Here is a 20,570-nt window from a genome sequence, read left to right as displayed (position 1 = left end):
GCTGTTCACTTTGCTGTTAGCTAACGTTAGCTAACATTGCAAGAGCTGCAGAGCTTGCTACGCCAATTTTAGCAGCCTGACCTCATGAAACATTATCTGAAATGTCAACTTCGGGAGATAAGCGTAACGTCACGTTACCTCCTTGGTTGAGCTTCCTGTGGACTGCTGTCGCATCCACGCTGCTTAGACAACAAGTTACGTACAGGAACAGCAACACGTCACCTCAAGCGCATATTTCTACAGCTTGACAGAAAATACTGTTTATGCTGATAAAATAAATTTACAGCAATTCACTACAGGAAGAAAATAGGATTGGTAATACATGAAGAAAAGTGATTGAAAAAGGGTCCGAAACTCAGATCTGTCCTCTTCCAGGAGGGGATTTTTCAGTAACAGAATAGTCTCTTTCTGGAAACAAATGGCTGCCCTGGGTGGGTGGGGGGTTTTGATTTGATATGTGTGGGAGTTGCTTGGGGCAAGGTGTGGCCCGGGTCAGAAAGAGGAAACTGCTGCAGGTTTCTGTGTGAACTTGATTCCAGGAGGTGTGTGTGTGTGTGAGCACTCTGCAGTTGACCAGACAGCTGCAGCTCTGCGTCCTCAGGCTGTGAGCAAGACGGCAGCTTTGCTTCACCAAACATCACAGATAAGGTGATTTATCTGATCTCATTTGAACCTACCTGGCTTCTGTAGAGGAGACATGTTGGTGCGCACGCCCTAGCTCGAGGTTAAACTGAATGAAAGGAGGAAAAGGAAGCTGCGTCTCAAATAACATCGGCCGGTATCAGTTAGTGTCCCTAATCAATATCCGTTACTACAGATGTCTTTGGAAATAGTATCCGAGATGCATCCAGGATGTTGGTCAAATTAAAGTGCTAGAAAAACATGTAACAAATATTGGCCCATGAGGTTGCACGATCAATAATGTTTGCACAGCTACAGGTTGGGTTTTAATGTATAATAGATGACTGCAACCTCGTTATGTCAAATTTAAAAGCATTGACGGTGGAGGAGAAGAGGAATCAGACGGCTGTAAGTAATCAGTGTAATTCAATAACGACCAAGTTCCCCGTAGGTTAACAAAGTGTTAATTGTGGCTGCCTACTTTATTAGCAGCCTGTGTATAATACTGTATGTGCACAATACAAAATGCTGTATACGTGTGTGTGTGTGTTTGTGTGTGTGTGTGTGTACTCCTCGGTGTGGTGGAATAGTGTAATCTACGTGTCGATCTCTCCAGCTGTCATCCAAGCTTTAAAACCACCTGTGATCAGCAGCTGAACAGAAGCGTCCGTGATGCCATAAAAGATGCAGTGATGTCACTGAGCTCCTTTCTGTCAGCGATCGTCTGTTCACCTCAGATTAGGTTAAATGCCTGGAAAGTCTTTTTTCTGGTTCAGTTTCCTACCACCGTACAAGAGATGGAAGGAAAAACAATGTAATAAGTTGGAACAGTTTTTCCTATTTTACATGACATGATGTTTTTTCCTCTGTGCTCGATCATTGGCTTGAGTAGGTCAGGGCTCAGCTGGAAAGCAGAAGTGTCGCATGCTTCAGTGCACCAGTCAGGATTAAGTTACATTTGATTAAAAGTCGGACAGTTTTTGGGGTTACTTATGTATGCTGCCAGCACTGTAAATAAAAAGTGATTAAAGTAACAATCAAAGAGATCTGGGGCCGGTTTAACAAAGATGATTTAGACTGGTCTATAGTGTTAGGTCAGTCTTAATTTTGTTCAAAGGCTGGTCTAGTGCAAGTTAGATCGTTTCACAAAATTAAAGACTGACTAATTTGAAGCCAAAAAACTTTACCCCGAGTCTAACTCAGCTCTAAGACCCATGTTACCATGGTAACAATCAGTGACACCTGCTGACCAGTAACACCAAATTATGAACGTCTTTGATGGTCCTTCCAACGGACGTTTTTTTGTTGTTGTTACATTCTTCGCTGAAATTTCCAGCTAACATGCCCGTATAACTCCAATAGACAAACATTTTCTGCTGGGGTAAATGGACTTGAGCGGTTAGATGCGGTTACTGAGTCGGCCATTTTTTTTTCCTTTGAAAAAAAGTCTTCATTTACCCAGAATTCAATGCATCATAGTTAAGATAGTCAAGAACAAAACTGCTTTGTGAAACGGATGAGTTTAGACGTCTATCTGAAGTCTGACTATTTGTTATATCTAAGCTATAGTCAAAGTCTATCTTTGTGAGACCGGCCCCTGTTTTTGTTCTCTTTGGCACCACCTATGGTGTTAAGCAGTAACTGCAGCTACTTCAGGTTTTTCGCTGCTGACAGTCGCTTTGTTTTTTGACTTCTTCTAAATTTCAATGTTTCTTTTTTGTCATATTTCAGCAGGCTAATTTGCAATTGTTTTAGAAGATTCATCTTCTGTAGTCAGCCGTCTTTTCTTAGTTTGATAACCACTTACATTCACAGCTAGCTAGAGACCATAAAAAGGTCCTTGATTTGCACACCTGTCGAAGATTGAGTCTGTTGAGTTGGCTCCGCCTACCTCTCTCACAGTAACTCTGCGCCGACTGTTACTTTTACTGACAACAGGCCTCCTACACTCTAAAGCCTATCCCAGCTGTCATTAGGCGAGAGGCGGGGTACACCCTGCACTGATCGCCAGTCAATCACAGGGCTGACACACTTGCTATAACGTCAAATTGATTATAGTTAGAACACTACTAAAGGTGATACATAGAGGGTGTTAGAAATATTTACTGGTTGGTGGGAAAGCAGGTAAAACCTACTTTGATTGTTGCTGTTTTGACACAACAGGCCAGGCAGCAGCTGGGCTAGGGTTTAAAAGAGGCAGGAGACTGAAAATGGCGGAGCAAGACGACACACTTGAGTGAATCCTGTGTCTGATTGAGAGAGAGAGAAAGAGAGAGAGCAGTGAATGTCTGTGTACTGATATCCTCAGGCTAAGTCACCTGATAGGCCTCATTGCCAAACAAAGAGTTACAGCAAGACTCAGTGGTTTGTTTAAACTGGAGTCAGAGGAGGGATTACAGTAGAAGAGGGCTGAGCCTATAAAGAGAAAGACAGGATAATAAACAGGGTAAAGAAGTATCAATGTGGAATACTTTGTGTACTCCAAGATGGACTGAGCTCAAGTGAGTATGACTTCAAACTAGAGGGTGTTGTTGGACAGACTGTTTTTATCTGTGTATTGTCAGTGTAGTTCTTAATGTCCTTTATTCTTCAGTATGATGTGCTGAGAGTTTTTAGAGGCTTTCTTGTTCCCTTTAGGGGATGGTCCTGCTTATGTGAATGCAGCTGGCAAAATTCACATCTTGTCTTGCTGAATGGGAAGCACAGGGAAACCAGTTTGCTGTCTGTTTGAGAGGTCAGCCACACACACTTCTTTGTGATTGGTTGAGGCTGCAACCCTGTCGGTCAGAGGTCACCAAAGTTAAACTCCATAGGAAGCAAAGATGTGAATAAGCTTTGAAACCCGATGCGGTAACGCTTTATATTAAGTTCCTTGTAATAAGCGTTAGTTAATAGGTAATAAGACCCTTATAAGTCCTTAAAAGATGCTTATTAACATTAAATATTTGTTGTGTCACTAATAGTATCATAATCATGTTTATTGTTAGATTATAAGACATTTAAGAGTGTTAATAAAAGCCTTATAAGTTTCTTATAATTGTTTACAATAGCATTACAAACTTGCCTATTATGCCATTGTTAAGCCTCTACTAAGCTTTACAGTTGCTTTATTAAGATTAATACATACTTCATTATGCAGTAATTAGCAATTAAATATGCACTTATTAACAGTTAATAATGCTTTTTTGCATGTACTGGATCTAAAGCGCGAACAGTGCCTTATTTATGTTAAACACTTTATTATGCACTTATATAGTGTTATTAACATATATTTAATGTTAATAAGCATCTTTTAGGGTCTTATTACCTATTAACTAACGCTTATTACAAGAACCTTTACATAAAGCGTTACATAGACATTTTATGATTGAAGTTTCATTTTCTGGCACGCTTGCATAGATGGAAGTGAAGGGGAGGCGAATGTTTGCTGATAATTTGTGACATTGCCCTTTTACTCTATGCTATGTCTTATAGTTCAATAACCAGGTGCAAAAGTCCATCTTATTCATGTACAGTTTGAGCACTAGCACGTTTTTCAACATCAGGGGGAGATAATTATAATTACAGTTAATACATTCAATTACCATTCTCTATCCTGAAACACCGACCTTTATACATCTACTGTATACATTTCCCAGTGTGACTATGATCGCGTCTGGTTGGATTCAGGGGAACAGAGCAAACATTGTCAGATAAAAAGTCAATATTGCTTGTCACAGTTACTGACTTTCCAGTCTGAGCTGAACTCATGTTTACAGGACACTTTGTGTCACAGCGAGACACTCCCTTCAACATAATGTCCTGGCTTTTCTGGGGACTCATGCTTATTTAAAGTATGCCGTCATTATTCAGTTCAGTGGATGCTGCAGAATAACTACAGCTCTGTAGGCCTGCAAGAAGTAATGAGGAGCTGAAGAGGTCACTGCTTGGTGGTTTTTATGACTCTGATCTTTATCAGTCTGTCTTGAGATATGGTCTCTTAGCTTTAATGACAGAGACCCATCTGGCTGGAACTAGATCAAAACCTTGCATGCATCTTTGAGCATCCACTCTGCAGATGTGGCCAGTATTTGAGCGAAGTTCTGATACTAGCCCGTGCTGTTGATGGAAGGCAACTCAGTGGCAATGCTTGCATACCGCACTGCCCCGAGGATTGATACTGAAAATTACTTTATACGAGCAGTATCTGAACACAATGTACCTAATTAGCTGTGTTTCCCTCAGGGCTTCTCACATGACATCTTTCAGCGTGATGACAGACATTTGTTTATTTCAAGGACATAAAGATAATAAAATAAAAACAAGAACCTTGTGGATCTTGTTTTTATTTTAATTTTAGTTGCTTTTAGTTTTGATTTTTAATCGTTAAAGGGATACAGTTAAGAGCGCAATTAAAAGTAAAATAACAGGATGTGTACCTTTAGCCGATGTAAACATTAGAGTGTGTAAGAGATTCAGGCTTAGATTTCTGCAGCAGTAATAACTGCATGTTTGTGCCATTTTTTCCTGTATTGATCTGTTTTGTCTTCTGTGGCAGCTCTCATGTTTCAAGCTGAACTGTGGCCAGTTTTCACTCAAAGAGCAATGCTGAAATGATTCTTGAATACAAATCAATGCTGCACATTGTAGGGAGAGTGTTTCTGCATGGCTGTTCCTCAGTGTGACCTACTTCTTTTCTTTCTTTATTTTGTCACAATAAATATCTGTGTCTGTGCGAGGTCTTTCCTCTTAAACAACTTACACATATTCTCTATTTTCCTGTTTATTTTCTCTATTTTCCTTTGCCTACTTTTATAGATGACTGTTGTAATATTGTTTTTCTTTTAGGCACCGTCTCTTTTGCATTTGTTTTTTATATTTTCACCTATATTTGAGTTGTTGTTTGTATTTTGTAGACTTTGTCCTGTATTTTTGGAGCTGTCTGGCACTATAATTTCCTTCGGGATTAATTAAACATGTTGTGGTTTTTTAATTATGAACACAAGTAAACAAGGTGTCACATGGCCAAAACGTCAAAGGCTAGACTACTTCCTGTATATCACCCCCTGCTCCATGCAGGTCTGCTATGAACCTTGTTTTTGATCCCTGGTATAACCAGAATCTCCGTCTCCCTCTGAGGTAACGAACCTTAAATCTGATTAATTTAATCCTCATGAGGAGAGTCCACGGGGGGTGGAGAGGCTGGAGGGACGGGATGCCTGTTAATTTATAAATACTGTATGTTATCTACAACAGAACAGACCTGTTTTTATGTATGGAAAAGTAACTCTTTATATTGCTTATATTAGTTAATTAATTATGGAAAGTACCAAATGTTCTGATATGATGTCACTAACATACATTTCCCTCTTTTTCCAGATGATATCATGCAGCTGGACAGCAGCCCCCTCCGTGCGGCTGACATCACCCCGGACCTCAAGAAGCAGTTTGCCTTCCTCTCAGGTGAGACTTCATTATCTCTCTCTTCATCTTTGGAAATGTGTGTTTCTGTTTTCCCTTGATTTTGACTTCATTCATCTGCTGTCTCTCGGGTCAATATAAGGTGATATAAGTATTATTTTTAACCTTGACTGTATTTTTTGCACATCTTTTGGTCTTAATAACAAATATGAACTTTTGGAACTGCTCGAGTACACTGCAATGTAATCCTTTGGGGCAACTGCAAAGTGCATCCACTAAAGGTGTTTGTTTTTGCCTCTAACAAGTTCAGACTGCTATTTTGAGTGTCTGGGAAAGAGGGAACAATAGGGAAATTAAATCCCCACACATATGTACCTTATTTGTTGAAGATAAGATCCTTGGGGCGCTGGTTTAGCTCAGTTGGTAGAGCAGGCGCCCACTGTACAGAAACTACAGTCCTCGTCGCACTGATGGACTGAGGCACACTTCCTGTCTATCTTCAGCTGTCTTATCTAATAAAGGCAAAAGCCAAAAAATCATCTTTAAAATAATATCCTATAAAGATCCTTTTTTTTTTTAAAACAGAATTCTCTTTTAAGTAGAAATCTTGCTCTCGATCTCACAAGAGGTGAGTTATTGCAAGGAGGTGACAGTGGAGACTCTGGTTTGGAGAGGAGTTTGTTGTGTTTGAGATAATATTCAAATAAAATTATGAGCCTGTAAATAACAAAAAACAAAACACTTTTGACACACTTTGATTGGACACAGTTGCCCCCGAGGATTACATTGCAGCCATCACAGCTTGGTTGTGCCTGCCAGCTGAGACTAAGACAAGACATTTAGATCTCAAAACATATGAAAACCTTAAAATCACTAAACGAGTTTCTCATCTTAGTCCTGCCTGGAACTATTTATATTTAAATGGCTCTACTTGATATTTGCATAGTCACTGTGAACTCAACTGTCTCTCCTGTAAGTAATGATTTGCTATTCAAATATCAGCCTCCTTTTCCTCTTTACTGTTTGTCTGCTTTCAGTCCACGCACACACACACACACACACACACACACACACACACACTCTGCTTTGGAGCTACTATTATCATCTTTTCACAACAGTTTCTTGTCTCGTCTATTAGAGACACCTTTTACATCCCAACTATAAAACCCGTCTGTTCTGTGTGTGTCAGTCAGAGGTGACCTTGTGTCTGGGAACCATTTGCCAGACAAACATCACCAGCAGACGTTTAAAACCATGACCGTGCACTTGTTGTTGCCATAGAGATGAGAGAAGAAGAAAAGGCAGACAGATTGATATTCTGGTCACATGTGCTGACGGAGCAGCTGTGACACACAGGGAGAGAGGGAGTGTGTGTACTGTTTGTGTGTGTGTAAGGTGAGACTAAATGTGTTGATGTCAACAACAATCATTGTGTACAAACGCAGCAGGAGCTACGTATCGCACATCTGCTTAGCATGTCTTTAAATTTAACCTTTTTATTGCATCTTAAATTGGATATAAAAACATTTTCTAAGAGGTCCTACAAACACATTTATCTTACATGAAGATACAACTAGCAACAACATTAGAACAGTGTTGGTTATTTTAAATGTTAAAATGTTTCCCTCTGCTTTCTGTCGCTGGTTTTAGGTGGGTGAAGCTCTTATGTAAAAGTGATGTCACAAACTGCCGAGCAACAATCAGCATTTAGCGATATTCAAATCAGACTGTACTGAGCTTATGGGCTACTGTCAATCAAAACACGTCCACACAGTCCAGAGGCAGATACGTTTTTAAGTGTAAAATTAATTACTAAGAAGGTTTTTTTTAAAGGTCGTCTATGATTGCTGCTGATTAGGTCATAAAAAATGTAGACAATTAGGGCCTGTGTCCATTAACGGCAGCACCCACAACCTCAATTTCAGAGCGCTTCTTACTGTTGCTAGGTTACTAAAGTTGTCTGGTGGCACTTCTGCTTCACTCGGTAGTGACCGTTCAGTCTGTTTTTAATTTCTCTGTATGCTTAATATTTGCTTTTATTCAGGGAAATTTTACAAGGAAAACATAAAAACATTGAAAGGAATCGTGTCCTGGCGTTAGCAGCTGGACGCGGAAATACCCTCATAATAATGAAAATGTTAGCTTCTTCGCCATTGTTGTTGACAAAGTTGATATCGGTAGACCTGCCCATTCCGGCGGTGTTCCAAAAGTTCAACTATTTTCAACTGAGAGCGCAGCGGCAAAAAACAGGTGATTCTGACCCTCAAATTCCACAGGATCTGTCTCCAGCGTGTTCAGTATGCGCCGCGACCTCCAGAGTCAATCGCGGCCATTCAAGTCATGCTCGTGATTCCACAGCATGCACCGCAGCCCGTCTCCAGCGCGTCCCAGAAGCGTCTCTCCACCCTGCTCCGCTAAAGATACGCCGTGGGTCTGTTTCTGACGGAGGCCGCTTCAAGCACGCGTCAAGCTGAACAGAGCAGATCGTTCCAAACAGGACACTGTTTTCATAACAATAACACACTGAAATCTTGAAAAAAGAACACTTTTAATTAAGTAGTGCACTTAAGTAAGCACAAAAACCACAAAATGATCTCCAAATGAGCAGATAATCAACCTCGGAGGTGCAAACTGAACTGTTGTTTGTGTGTTGCTCTGTTTAACATTGATGTTATCGCGTGATAACGTAGTTCTCCCGCAATCTTGTGATCTCGCGAGTCCAGCTTCTTGAGCCAGCGCTCCGCTGCGCTGTGGATCGGACACGCATCCTGTGGCCGAAGGCTCGCGCCGTCTGACGAACCAGAACCGCGGCACAGACTGAATGCGCCGGACACAGATCCTGTGGGATCGAGGTGTGAGGGCGCTTTTGCGCCGAGGACGCTGAGCGCTGAAAATGCTGAACTGCACTGTTTTTTTATAGAAAATAGTCGCTGCCAGCACAAAAACGCCTTTAGTGGACACAGGCCCTTAGGGGGGCAAAGCTCTGATGGAAAAAGTTACATCACAGACTTCCAAGCAACAATCAGCATTTAATGATATTCACATCAGAATCTAATGAGAGTTGTTGGGCTACAGTCCATCAAAACACGTTTTTAAGTGTAAAATTAATTACTAAGAAGGTTTTTTAAAAGGTCATGTCTGATTGTTGCTGATTAGTTCATGAAAAAAGACGGCAATTAATAATCTGTTTTGATTAGCAGGTAATTCAGTGAGCAGGATTCTCTTTGCTTTTCAAGACCACATTTTCCAATGCAGCTGCACCTGATATGTTTTTATGTGTGAATACTTTATTTTAGATCATATAGCCTGCTTTTTTAGAGATGCATTAAAGAGAGAGGCTTTAGATTAGAAAGCCAGGACTTCAAGGTAAAGATCTGTGCTAATAAGTGTAATAATAATAATAATAAATCAGTTTTTGACCCTCTCATGTCTGTGTTGGAAGAATTCAGCTGTATTTAACACTGGCTCATTTTGTTTGTTTGTTTGTTTTAAAATGGAGGGTTTGACACTTTTTTCTCATAATGGATGTTGCAGCTTCTGTCATCACTAAAACAGCTTTAACATCGGCGCCCCCATGTGGCCGCTGTCTCATCTCACTCAGCACTCTCTGATTTAACTCGGTTTATTTTTAACATTTGCCTTCAAATATTGATGACTGCGCCGTCAGACGTTTTCAAGGAAGACGGTGTCCTAAAAGCATTCTTATGTAATTACTCTATATTTGTCCGTCTATATTCATTTCCTTTTTTTGTATCTACCAGGAGGACGAGGAGATAATGGCAGCCCCATCATTGTGTTCCCAGAATTCCCTGCGTTTGGAGAGATCACAGACAAAGAGTTTCAAAACGTGCTGACGTACCTGACCAGTGTGCCCAGGTAAAGTCTTACTGGATCATCGTCACACAGTCAAACATATACACACATATTTAAGCACTTTTGTTGTTGTTCTGACCTCTTGTACCACCACTGAGTTTTCCCTCTTCCTTATTTCTCATCCTGGTGGTTCGATGGATGAATTGTTCGAGTAAAGACATGACTATGTTAGACATACCATTATAAGTGTGGCAGGCCGTTCTGTGTGTTCTGTGGGAGGCAAATGTTTCTACCTCTCTCATGGTGTATAAAGTCTGCCAGTAGGGGGCAGCACATACTTTGACACAGTTTCACTGCCGGCTGCAGAGGATTTGTTCAGTGGACGAGACAGTCAGTGTGTTGAACAGCTATCTGTTAGGGACGAGCGTTGTTATTCCTTTATTAAGACGATGGCCAGTTAATAATCCGGGCCGTTATCAGCCTTCTGCAGACTGTCTGTGTACACATGAATGGACCAGATTAAACAAAAGGGGGAGGGGAAATTAACAAAACCGTCCGCCCACAACAATTCTGTATATTTTTTTTACCTTTTCTAATATTTTTTTAATAAATTCTAGTCTTGTGTTTTTCTCCACCTTGGATGTCCAACCCTTCTTTCATCGTGTCTGGACAGGCGTAAAAATAGAAGCTGCAGTGTCTCTGACTGTTTGAGTCTGAATAATGCATACAGACAGCTGAGCAGAGCTGTGTTCTGATGTAAGTGAGTTTAATGAATTCCAAGCACCACACAGGCATGCATCTGTTTGAAGACACACATGTGCTTGTGTTTGCTTTTAAATGAGGGCCGTTTTCAGTGTCATTTACTTTTAAACCAACAAACTTTCAGCATGTGCAGGACACGAGACTTAAAGACCCCCTCCGGTGAAAATCAAATGTTTATCCTTGTAAACATCTCCATGTGGTGTTTCTCACGTGCTACAAAACATATCAGGGACAACATCAGCAGTCGTCTCTATGGCTGGGCCTGTCTGCTTTTAAACTGCAGTGTACCAAGGACAGGCTGAACAATGCATTTTCAGATTAGCAGGTTTGTGACGTCACAAACCTAAGGAGCCAATCCCATTAATGGACGGGGTGATGCTATGCATATCATTATGTGTAACCTATGGCAACCACTTCAGCGATGCACGTTAATGTTACTACAACTAATTACTACATTTCAAGCTAGCTAACTTTAAACAAGCTGCCACTAAACGACGGCAGAGACGTGTTTTGTTTTCGGCTGTAATTTTACGAAAGGAGAAACATAGTACAAAGTGGGCGGGGCCTATGCAGATTCAGGAGTTTTTAAGGAGGGAGAAACATATCAGACACAATTTATCATTTCAAGCAGAGCATTTTATATGTCTTAACACGTAACTGCAGCTGGTCTTTAAATGTTTGAAATGTCACATTTAAACTAACAAGCTAATGGGCATCTTAAGCCTGAGTGTCTGACTGTTGAGTTTCAGCCATATGAATGAGGGTCACCCACAGGGGGGCAGATAGTGTTGAGCCTCAAGCTGTTGTGATCACAGAGGCAGATGGCTGGAGCTACCTGAGGGACCGACCCCCCCCCCCCGACAGGGCGCACGCAGTCCACGGCCAGGAGCAAATGTCCTACAACTGTGTGTAATGACCTTCAACAGCTGCTGCCCGTGTGGAACAAATACCTCTGGGTCAATATTAATGGCAGACGTTGATTTTATCACACCATATTCTTGGGTGGGTCCAGTATTTCATTAATTTTAGTCCTGTCACATGACTTCCTGGATTCATTTACTGTAGGGTTTACATCTACAAATATATTCCGTAAATTTCTACATTCCTTTGTCTCACCGTGTTCTGTTTCCTTCTGTCCTTTGCTTTGCAAATTCACGCACGAAGCATCCAGTATCTCTTATTAGTTTTATGTTAAAGAGATTCAGCTGTTGTAGCATGTCCTGCACCGACAGATATCTAATCTGTTTTTAATTTAATATCCCATTACCCTCATGTTGATGCGTTCACTTACTCCACTCCAGTACGACAGGAGAAGAGGAGTGTGTGTGTGTGTGTGTGTGTGTCACTCTCTCTCTTTCTCTCTCTCTCTCTCTCTGTGTAGCTATGCCTGCATATGCATTCATGCAGCAAATTTCCCTCATCACTGCGTTGCCATTAGGCAGAGCTTTTTTTCGCAGCTTAGCTCGACACCCCGTCCTGAGGAATCCAATTATTATTAGGATACTGATGCATGTGCAGCAGCAGCATCACCAGGCCATTCGTAGGAATATTTAGATTATACAGTTTGAGACGGTGTCTTAGCAAAACACAATATAACCATACAAAATGTGCCCTTTGACATTTCTATAGATTCAAAATAAGCTTCCTTTTACAACCACAACTGTACATTGTTATATGTCATATGATGTTAATTGTTTTTGTCTGTTTATAGGCTTTAATGCAACATGAACTTTTTGAAAACAGTTGTGCATTGCTTGGCTTTATAGCTACAGATTTAATTGACATGCTTGAGTGAAATCGTGCACAAGAAGTCTCTAGTCATCTAACACGTACAATACACACTTTGGGCGTTCTTCTGATTTCCTGTTTTAGCCTCAGGTGCTGGTGTCCTCTCATCTCAGCATTTTAATTGAACACAAGATACTTGTGCCCTAATGATAAGCTCTCAGTGACGAAACCCCTCCCCTTGGAGGAGTGTTAGAAAGGGCCAGACCAGGCTGTACGCTCTACCTCCCCCTACTCCCTCATGAAAATGAGGGAAGAGAGAGTACGGAAGATTGGCTGCTAAGGTTAGGGTAGGGGGTAACTGCATAAATGCCTCACATGCAGAAAAGCTGTTGTCCCACTCTCCAGCTCTCCTCCTGCTTCTCCTCTGCGGTGGAGATGTAAAGCAGCCTGAGTGGCTGTGAGAGTCTGAGCAGATGATCGCGGATGATGATGGAGGAAGAGAATAGAAAAAGATGTAAGGGGAGGAAGAAGGGATGAGAAGAGCCGAAGAGAGCCAGACACAGACAAACATCTTGCATGTTCCCAATAAATGAAACCCTCATCCTAACAGTGGCCTCCTCTTAGAGCCAGTCCCCGCCCCCACATCTGCAAAGCTCTTCTGACTGGCCACTAGAGCTGCTCATCTCTCTGCAGCCATCCTGTGATTGGCTCTTTCCCCCAGCTGCTCCTAGTGTCTCATTGGATCGCTGAAAGATGCTTTAGGTGGGGGACGGGCTGGATGCGGTGAAACATTTGGCTGCCTCCTCTTCAAACACGCTGGGATCTACCTCTGAGACACATCCTCGTCTGCTGTGCTTTTATTCTGCCTTTATTCCCGAGGACTGCTCTGTTTCTTACCACACTGATTGAAGGACATGCCAGCAAATACTTGAGGATTACTGGGATATTCTTGCATGAGAGCTTCAGGCAGAGCTAAGATGCTCATGTGCACCTTTGCTGCAGGTATGTAGCCCTCCTCTCTCCTGGGAGCACAGAGGACAGTAGGGGAAGGACTGGGGGGTGCAGGGAGAGAAGAGGAGGCCTATGGCCAAGAAATCTGGAGGTGCTTCTCCGCATCTCCTTTTATGGACTGCACCAGCTGTCTGAGGAGATAAAGAGCAGCATAACAAAACTGAACTAGCACTCAGTACTGTCTCACTAACGGGGAAACTTCATGGCTGTTTCCTCTTGTCCTTCCTTAACGGTGCCTAAAAGGAGTCATTACTTTGACTCTCACTGCGCTCCTCTCTCTGTTATGCAGTTCTTAAACCATGTTGCTGGGTTGGATTAAATCTCTTGTTCTAATTTGTTGTCTCCCTGTGTGTTCCAGTTTGTCTTCGACAGGCGTGGGTTTCATCCTGGTTATTGATCGCCGGCAAGACCGATGGGCAGCTGTCAAGGGGACCCTGCTTCGCATCGCAGTGAGTTCTTCTTTCTTTATGCAACATGCATTTATTTCCTGTCTGCATTGTCTGTGTTGCTGCCGTCTTTGTGCCTGTGTGTCTCCTTTCACCAGCTGTTGAAACAAAAGGATGTAGCTTTAAGATGTCCTGGCCTCGCACCCTGAGCCACACCGTCCCAATCTCTCTCTCTCTCTTTATAAGCTCCACCACTAATATCACAACCACCCAGGGTGGGGGGGTGTCATTGATAAGAGCCCCATCTTTGAACCCTCTCCCATCAGCATCACAGCCTGCCATGTGTTTCCATAGTTACAGGGGAAAATAAACACACACGTGCCAAAGAGAGGCAGAAGGAGATTAGGTTTCTTTTGTTCACTCATTCACTTAAAAGTCTCATTTTTGCATCATATTATTTACTGCTGAGCATTAACAAATGTATTTACACATTAAAAATGTGTTTTATTATTTAATGGAGAGCTCATAATGTATTTTCCTGGCCTGCTAGCTTACTGAGCTTGACTCATACTTTGACCTTTCTGCACTGTGAGCTGCTGCGTGCTCCTGCAGGAAGGGAAACGGTTACATAAACTGTCCGCCTTCTTTTTTTGCACATTCTTTATTTATTTATCTTTTATTGTTCTCTGTTTGAAAGTCTTATCAAATATGAATACAACAAAAATATACAATAACAAGGAATGCACAGGTGGGATGAAAAGAAACCAGACAGAAAGGAACCCACTTGAACTGTGGAAAAGACAAATTCTTTCATTTCATTCCTTCTCATAAATCACAGCTGGAAATGTTTTATTCTAAGAATGTTCTGAGAATGTTACGTGCGATGTTCTGGTCATTGAGCCGGAAGTTTTTATTTGGTTCCCGGAATGTTCCTTTTAATAGCAGGAGAACATTTTCAGAAAGTCACATTTCAGGAATGTTTTATAAATCACGTTCCAAACTAACATCCTGAAAAGATCCCCAGGATGTTGCAGTGAGCATGTTCTACCTTTGTTTTTATATAACATTGAGCAAAAGTTTTATAAAAGGCGTTCTGACATCCCAGGCTTCAATAACATCCTGAAAGTATCTTCAGTTGCAGTTAAAGTTGAGTTTTAACGTTACAAGAACATTATTTGAAATGATCCTTAAAACATTCTTTGAATACTGGATTAAAACGTTTTCTTTCAAACGTAATTATAACTACTGGGTAATGTTAGACACTGTTATGGGAACGTTCCCTGCTAGCTGGGATGTTGCTAAACACAGAGAATACAGGCATTGTAAGAACCTCAGAAATAATCAGCTCTTTTTTGCTCATTTTAGTTCGTCCTCTCTTCTCTTCCAGTAAATCTGTTCATTTGTGTCTCTTGATTTCTGTTGGGATGTGATTATGCAACTGTGCGTTGGAGAGAATCACCCCCATCAGATAATGTCTCAGCATATTGAGCTGAAAACAAAAAAAAGGGCAGTTACACTTCATCAACATTCAGCTTCTCTTCCTCGCCAGTGTGTCACAGAAAGGAAGGAAGCAGAAGGACATTTGAGTGTTTTGGTTTGGAAGGTCATTGACATTGAATGCAGCAAAGTAAGAACAAAAGCATCGCAGAGAGGGATGTATACAGAACGATGAAACATCAGAGAGAGAGAATGACAGACAAATATCACCACCCAAGGTCTCCGGAGACACGGGAGTCCACCACATCACTCATTTCAAATTAAATCAAGCTTTATTAATCCCACATGGGGGGACGTTTACGGGCAGACAGGCCGCTAATCGGGGGCAGTCACTCATCCAGGCAATAACGTCCTGTTTGGGGTGATTCAGCCCGGCTGCTAAACGGATGATGATGAAAGCTGGCACTCTGTGAAGCCGCTGCTGTACTGTATGTTTATAGAGGAGACTAATTCATGTTTAATAAATCGTACTGTATTCAGAGCACACTGTGACGACATGTGATGTGTTCACTCAGCGAGGCAGTGGTTATACACACGAGGATGTGTCTCTGTGTGTGAGAGAAAGAATAGGCCAGGGTATTGAATGTTTACGCTGTCAAACCGCTCCCTTTGTCTGTTTGTGTGTCTATGTATATGAGCTCACTTGTGTACACACGAGCCCGTGTGAATGTGGGTCAGTGTGTTTGAAGGAAGAACCTCCCGCTGTCGTGCACGGCTGATCTGATGACAGGAAGTGTGTTTATAGACTGCTGCTGATTAAGTCTACAGTGTTACTGTCAGTCCCTGAAGCAGGCCCTCCTCCTTTGTCATGTATCCGGCTCTTCTATGAGGCTTTGTGTGTTTCTGTGCGTGTGTGTGTGTGTGTGTGTGTGTCATTGACGAAGAACAAAGAACAAGTAGACCATGACCATGACTGCCAGAGACCACAGAGCAGAGCTGCACGGCTGAATGGTTAGAAGCTGCATATAAAGGTTCAAAGCTGGAGATGTTCTGTAGTCGTCAGTTGTCGACAAAACCTGTGAAGAATCAAAACCAACGCTTCCTTATTATATCTGTGTACAGTTTCTGTATTCTCCACCCTGCCTGAGGCCCTTAGCCCCTTAAACTCATTCATTTGTACTAAAACTTTTTGGTCATGAATATGAAATTTAATCAAAAACAAATGCTGAAAAATAAATTGTAGTTTATCGACAACAAACTATAATGTGTTGGCTATAAATCGGGGATTATTTTCTACAATAATAGCTACAGTAATATTCACAAGCGGCGCCCAGTTAGTGACGCGTTTTCCATCAGCCAGCAGTGGTTGGTCTGCCAGAGAGGGTAGGCGGAGCTAAGCGGCTGCTTTTCCGGTCTCTGCAAGTGTTGCGAGTAAACAGTAATCTACTATGGCTGAACAAACAAAGAAAAGATGGATGACTACAGATACAACTTCAAACATAAGTGTAAATCCAAAGACAATGAAACAAATTGACGCTCAGATGAAGGCAAACAGTCGAGGAAAATCAGGAGTTACAACCAGAGCCAACCGTAGACGTTTGGTTAAACTGGAAAGTGTCCTCCCGCAGTTACCGTATATTGCCAGGAGATGGCGCCGAACAGGACGAATCTAAAATCGTCGAGATCCACGTTACAGATGACATGAGGTAGATAGTTTTTCAGTATTTACAGTAAAAACAGTGTGCATAGTGTCATGTCAGATGAGGGATGATATATACATGATTAAAAGGTGCATCCATACAAGGTGGTGAACGATCTCACAGGTACAGTGGATGTTGGTTTTGCAGCGTTTGTTCTGACGCTCTGGGACTGTTCAGCGTTCATCAGACAGCCTGTGGGAATTAACTGTTTTTGTGTCTGGTTGTTTGTTACCGGAGGGGAGAAGTTTAAACAGTTTGTGGGGCAGGTTTGTTCTGATAATCCTCTCTGCAGACCTGATTGTCCGTTGTAGTCTGTTACTGTCCTGTTTGGTGGCAAACCAAACAGTGATAGAAGTGCAGAGAACAGACTGGATTATGGCGTAGTAGAATCGGATCATCTTTTAACACTCTCCTCTGTGGGTGAAATGTTATGTTAATGTTTTGAATCTTATTTTATTCAGTGATTTTTCTAATTAAGCTTCTTAAGCTAGCTAACTCATACATCGCTTCACCCGGTTTATTAGGTCGACAAGGACAAACACCGACTTGATTTATTAATTCCATTAACAGCTCTTTTCCCGAGTGGTTTTCATTAATGATGTCTTTATCGTCATTTCTGCTTAGACCAGCATTCCCCAACTCGCTCGGGACGGGCGGCCAATCAGGCGGAGCAGGCGTTTAGGTCATTAGCTAATTAAAGTTGCATTAACAATTGCATTGCCTGAGGAGGGGAGATCAGTGTCCAAACGCAGCCGTCATCCAAATGCTTTCCCAGCAGTACTCAGGCTGTCAGAGGATGTCAATCTTGATGTTTTAATTGGCTCGTGTCGGTTTTATTAGCTGAGTGTGAGGTACCAAAACCTTCAAGACATCTTTGCTTTATGCTGCTGAGTATGTTTGCTTGTGAGGAAAGCTTTCTTACATATCATTCTATTTAATAAATGCATCAATGCTATGCCAATTTAACAATTTTAACAGTACAAGCAGGGTAAAAATCACCGTCCCCTCTCTTAAAACTCCTGGTCAAATATTACTTAGATACAAGTGAAAGTTGCTCAGTCAAATTGCTACTTGAGTTAAAGTTCTGGAGTACTTACTTTTAAAAGTATTCAAAGTACTTTTTAAAAGAAAATCCCAAAACACAATTTCACAATGCATGAGTGCAGTCAAGACTACATGGGTGTACATTCTGCTATGTGATGTTTATTGAGAAAACCTACATTTTTAAACTCACATGCTGCAGATTTCAATATTTGCAGCTCCAAAATCATTGGAACAATAACAGAAAGAAACAGAAATACCTTATGACCAGGGAAAATGTCAGCCGTAGCCGTCATTACCACCGCTAGATGGCTGATCTGAGTGACGTTTGCTCTGCGTTTGCTCTACGTACAGTCATGGGGACGCGAGGTACAGGTACGGCAACACCACTTAGTCAAAACACACGCAGAACTAGATTTTAGAAAAGAAAATTCATCAGCTGACTTCAGAGCAAAAGTAGCGAGAACATTCATAGAAATGTAGTGGAGTCAAAAGTGTATTTGTCTTTCAAATGTAGTGGAGTAAAAGTCATAAGTTTCCCCTCAAAATAATACTCAAGTAAAGTACAGATACTCAAAAAATGTACTTAAGTACAGTACTCAAGTAAACCCCCGTTCAGTTGTGAATGACAGTACTTTGATAAACACCGTTTGGTGTCTGTCTGACAGTTCTTGAGGTTTATCTGGGAATAATGATGAATAAGAGAAGTCTCATCACTTCCTTGTTGGAGGTGTCAAACCAGCGTTTCCCATCATGCACGGAGTTGTGCAGTCCAGAAATGAGAAGGCTTTAAAATTTCTAAATCTGTCTCACCAGATTTGCTTCCACAGCCTGCACACATGAGCTGGTGGTGACTTCTACCACATTATTCATGCAGAAGCATCTCGTGGACATGAAGATTAATGTCCCTGCCACAGCCAGGCCCTACACCCCCTCCCCCCCACAATCTTTCCCATTGTCTTATACTCTACACAGTCTTTTCTGTACATGCATGTATGTGATTGGGCGATGTACAGGGACAGACAAAAGAAAGGGAATGATGTATAGGAAGAGCAGGCTGTCAGCAGAAAGAACACAGTATGCCCTGCTGAAGTGTGATATTTAATAGACTTGGGGCAGGGGAGGGTTCTGTCTGCTCTGCTCTTTTGCATTACTGACAATCTACCTCTTCCCTTCAGGGCTCCTTCCCTGGGAACCTCCAGCTGGTTCTGGTTCTGAGGCCCACCACCCTCCTGCAGCGAACTATCTCCGACATCCTCTTCAAGTTCAACAAGGATGAGTTCAAGATGAAGGTGCCGGTGGGTACACGCTGCGATTTGTTTCCGATCCAACTGACTGAAGACGGACGCTGCTCAGAGCAGCCTACATAAAATGCTAGTATTTGAGATTTTTCATTCAGGTAACAAGCGTGTAACAGTTTCAGGTGTTTGTGTTGCAGGTGATCATGCTGAGCTCAGTCACAGAGCTGCACTCGTACATCGACCGCACTCAGCTGGTTCAGGAACTCGGGGGAACGCAGGAGTACTGCCATGAGAAGTGGATCTCTCACCGCACTGTATGTACGCCCTATACAACACCTCAGTGGTCAGCATGGACAACATTACACTATCAAACTACACTGCTGATTCTAATCATGAGTGTATATGCTGTTGTGCCTTGTGTGCATCAGGCTATCGAAGGCTTTGCTCTGATGGTGAAGAAAACAGCGCAGACTCTGCAGTCGTTTGGGACCGAACTGGCTGAAACAGAACTCCCCAACGAAATCCAGGCCACGACCCTCCTGCTGAGCACACACACCAGCAAGAGAGACAAAATGAAGGTAGCACCACTAAATCACATGCATTCTTTTTCCGTCTTTGTGTACAGTGTTTGGTATTTAATTCATCGCTCCATCTGTCTGCAGGAGGACCTGCAGGTGGCTCTGGGTCAGGGCAGCAGGCTGCTGGAGAGCATCAATGAGCCTGTAGTGCGAGACCCAGACCACAACATGAACCAGGATGAGCTGGAGAACCTGGCGACCGTGCAAAGGTAACGATTGGACACGGATCAGGAAGGATGCCAAACACAGACACAGTGCTCTTATTGAGTCATTAACACATGGAAGTGAGAAGGTGTCCGATGTTTAACACCTCGGGCTTTGTCGTAAATATTCTCACAAATATGCTCAGGGTCCAACCATTGAACATTAGCATGCATCATCAACTGAATATACTTATGGTAACACTGATATAATAAGGTGTTACATGTAGTAGCACTGTGTCACTACTCAGAAACAGCACATAAAGCATCTCATGCTTAGGACAGAAGTGAAATATCAAATTGGAGATGAAGATAAAGCTGTCTCCTTCTTTTTTTAGATGCATTTTTTTTTGCCATTTTTGCCTTTATTAATGGGACAGCTGAAAAGAGACAGGAAATGTGTGGAGAGAGAGTGAGGGATTACATGCAGCAATGGGCACAGGGACTGTTTCAAGGACTATAGCCCCTGTATACGGGGCGTCTACTCGCCCTATAAAATCATGGTCTTCTTATGTGTTAATTTGAAATCATTTTTTAAAAGAAGCAGAAGAAGAGAAGAGAAGACATACTTTATCAATCCCCACGGGGAAATTAAATTTATTTTCCCCTCCGTTAGTACAAACATGTTACACACCCTAACCCTAACCCTAAG

At 42.0% G+C, this 20,570-nt stretch overlaps 1 protein-coding gene across 4 annotated transcripts in view; it reads left to right on the top strand.

Moving 5' to 3' along the window:
* Positions 1-20,570, top strand: part of mcf2lb (mcf.2 cell line derived transforming sequence-like b) — a 47,345-nt gene that overhangs the window by 14,151 nt on the left and 12,624 nt on the right. For all 4 annotated transcript variants that reach the window (XM_069662809.1, XM_069662810.1, XM_069662808.1 and 1 more), the window contains exons 2-8: positions 5,980-6,063; positions 9,783-9,897; positions 13,694-13,784; positions 19,078-19,197; positions 19,338-19,454; positions 19,569-19,718; positions 19,803-19,927. In XM_069662809.1, the coding sequence (XP_069518910.1) occupies positions 5,980-6,063; positions 9,783-9,897; positions 13,694-13,784; positions 19,078-19,197; positions 19,338-19,454; positions 19,569-19,718; positions 19,803-19,927 (802 nt within the window). The remainder of the gene's footprint in view (positions 1-5,979; positions 6,064-9,782; positions 9,898-13,693; positions 13,785-19,077; positions 19,198-19,337; positions 19,455-19,568; positions 19,719-19,802; positions 19,928-20,570) is intronic.

Source organism: Semicossyphus pulcher, unplaced genomic scaffold, assembly GCF_022749685.1.
Source record: "Semicossyphus pulcher isolate SPU_LCO1_2020_fin unplaced genomic scaffold, fSemPul1.0.p SCAF_15, whole genome shotgun sequence".
Lineage (NCBI taxonomy): Eukaryota > Metazoa > Chordata > Actinopteri > Labriformes > Labridae > Semicossyphus > Semicossyphus pulcher.
The sequence above is the reverse complement of the archived record's forward strand: the minus strand, read 5'-3'. Positions and strand labels throughout refer to the sequence as shown.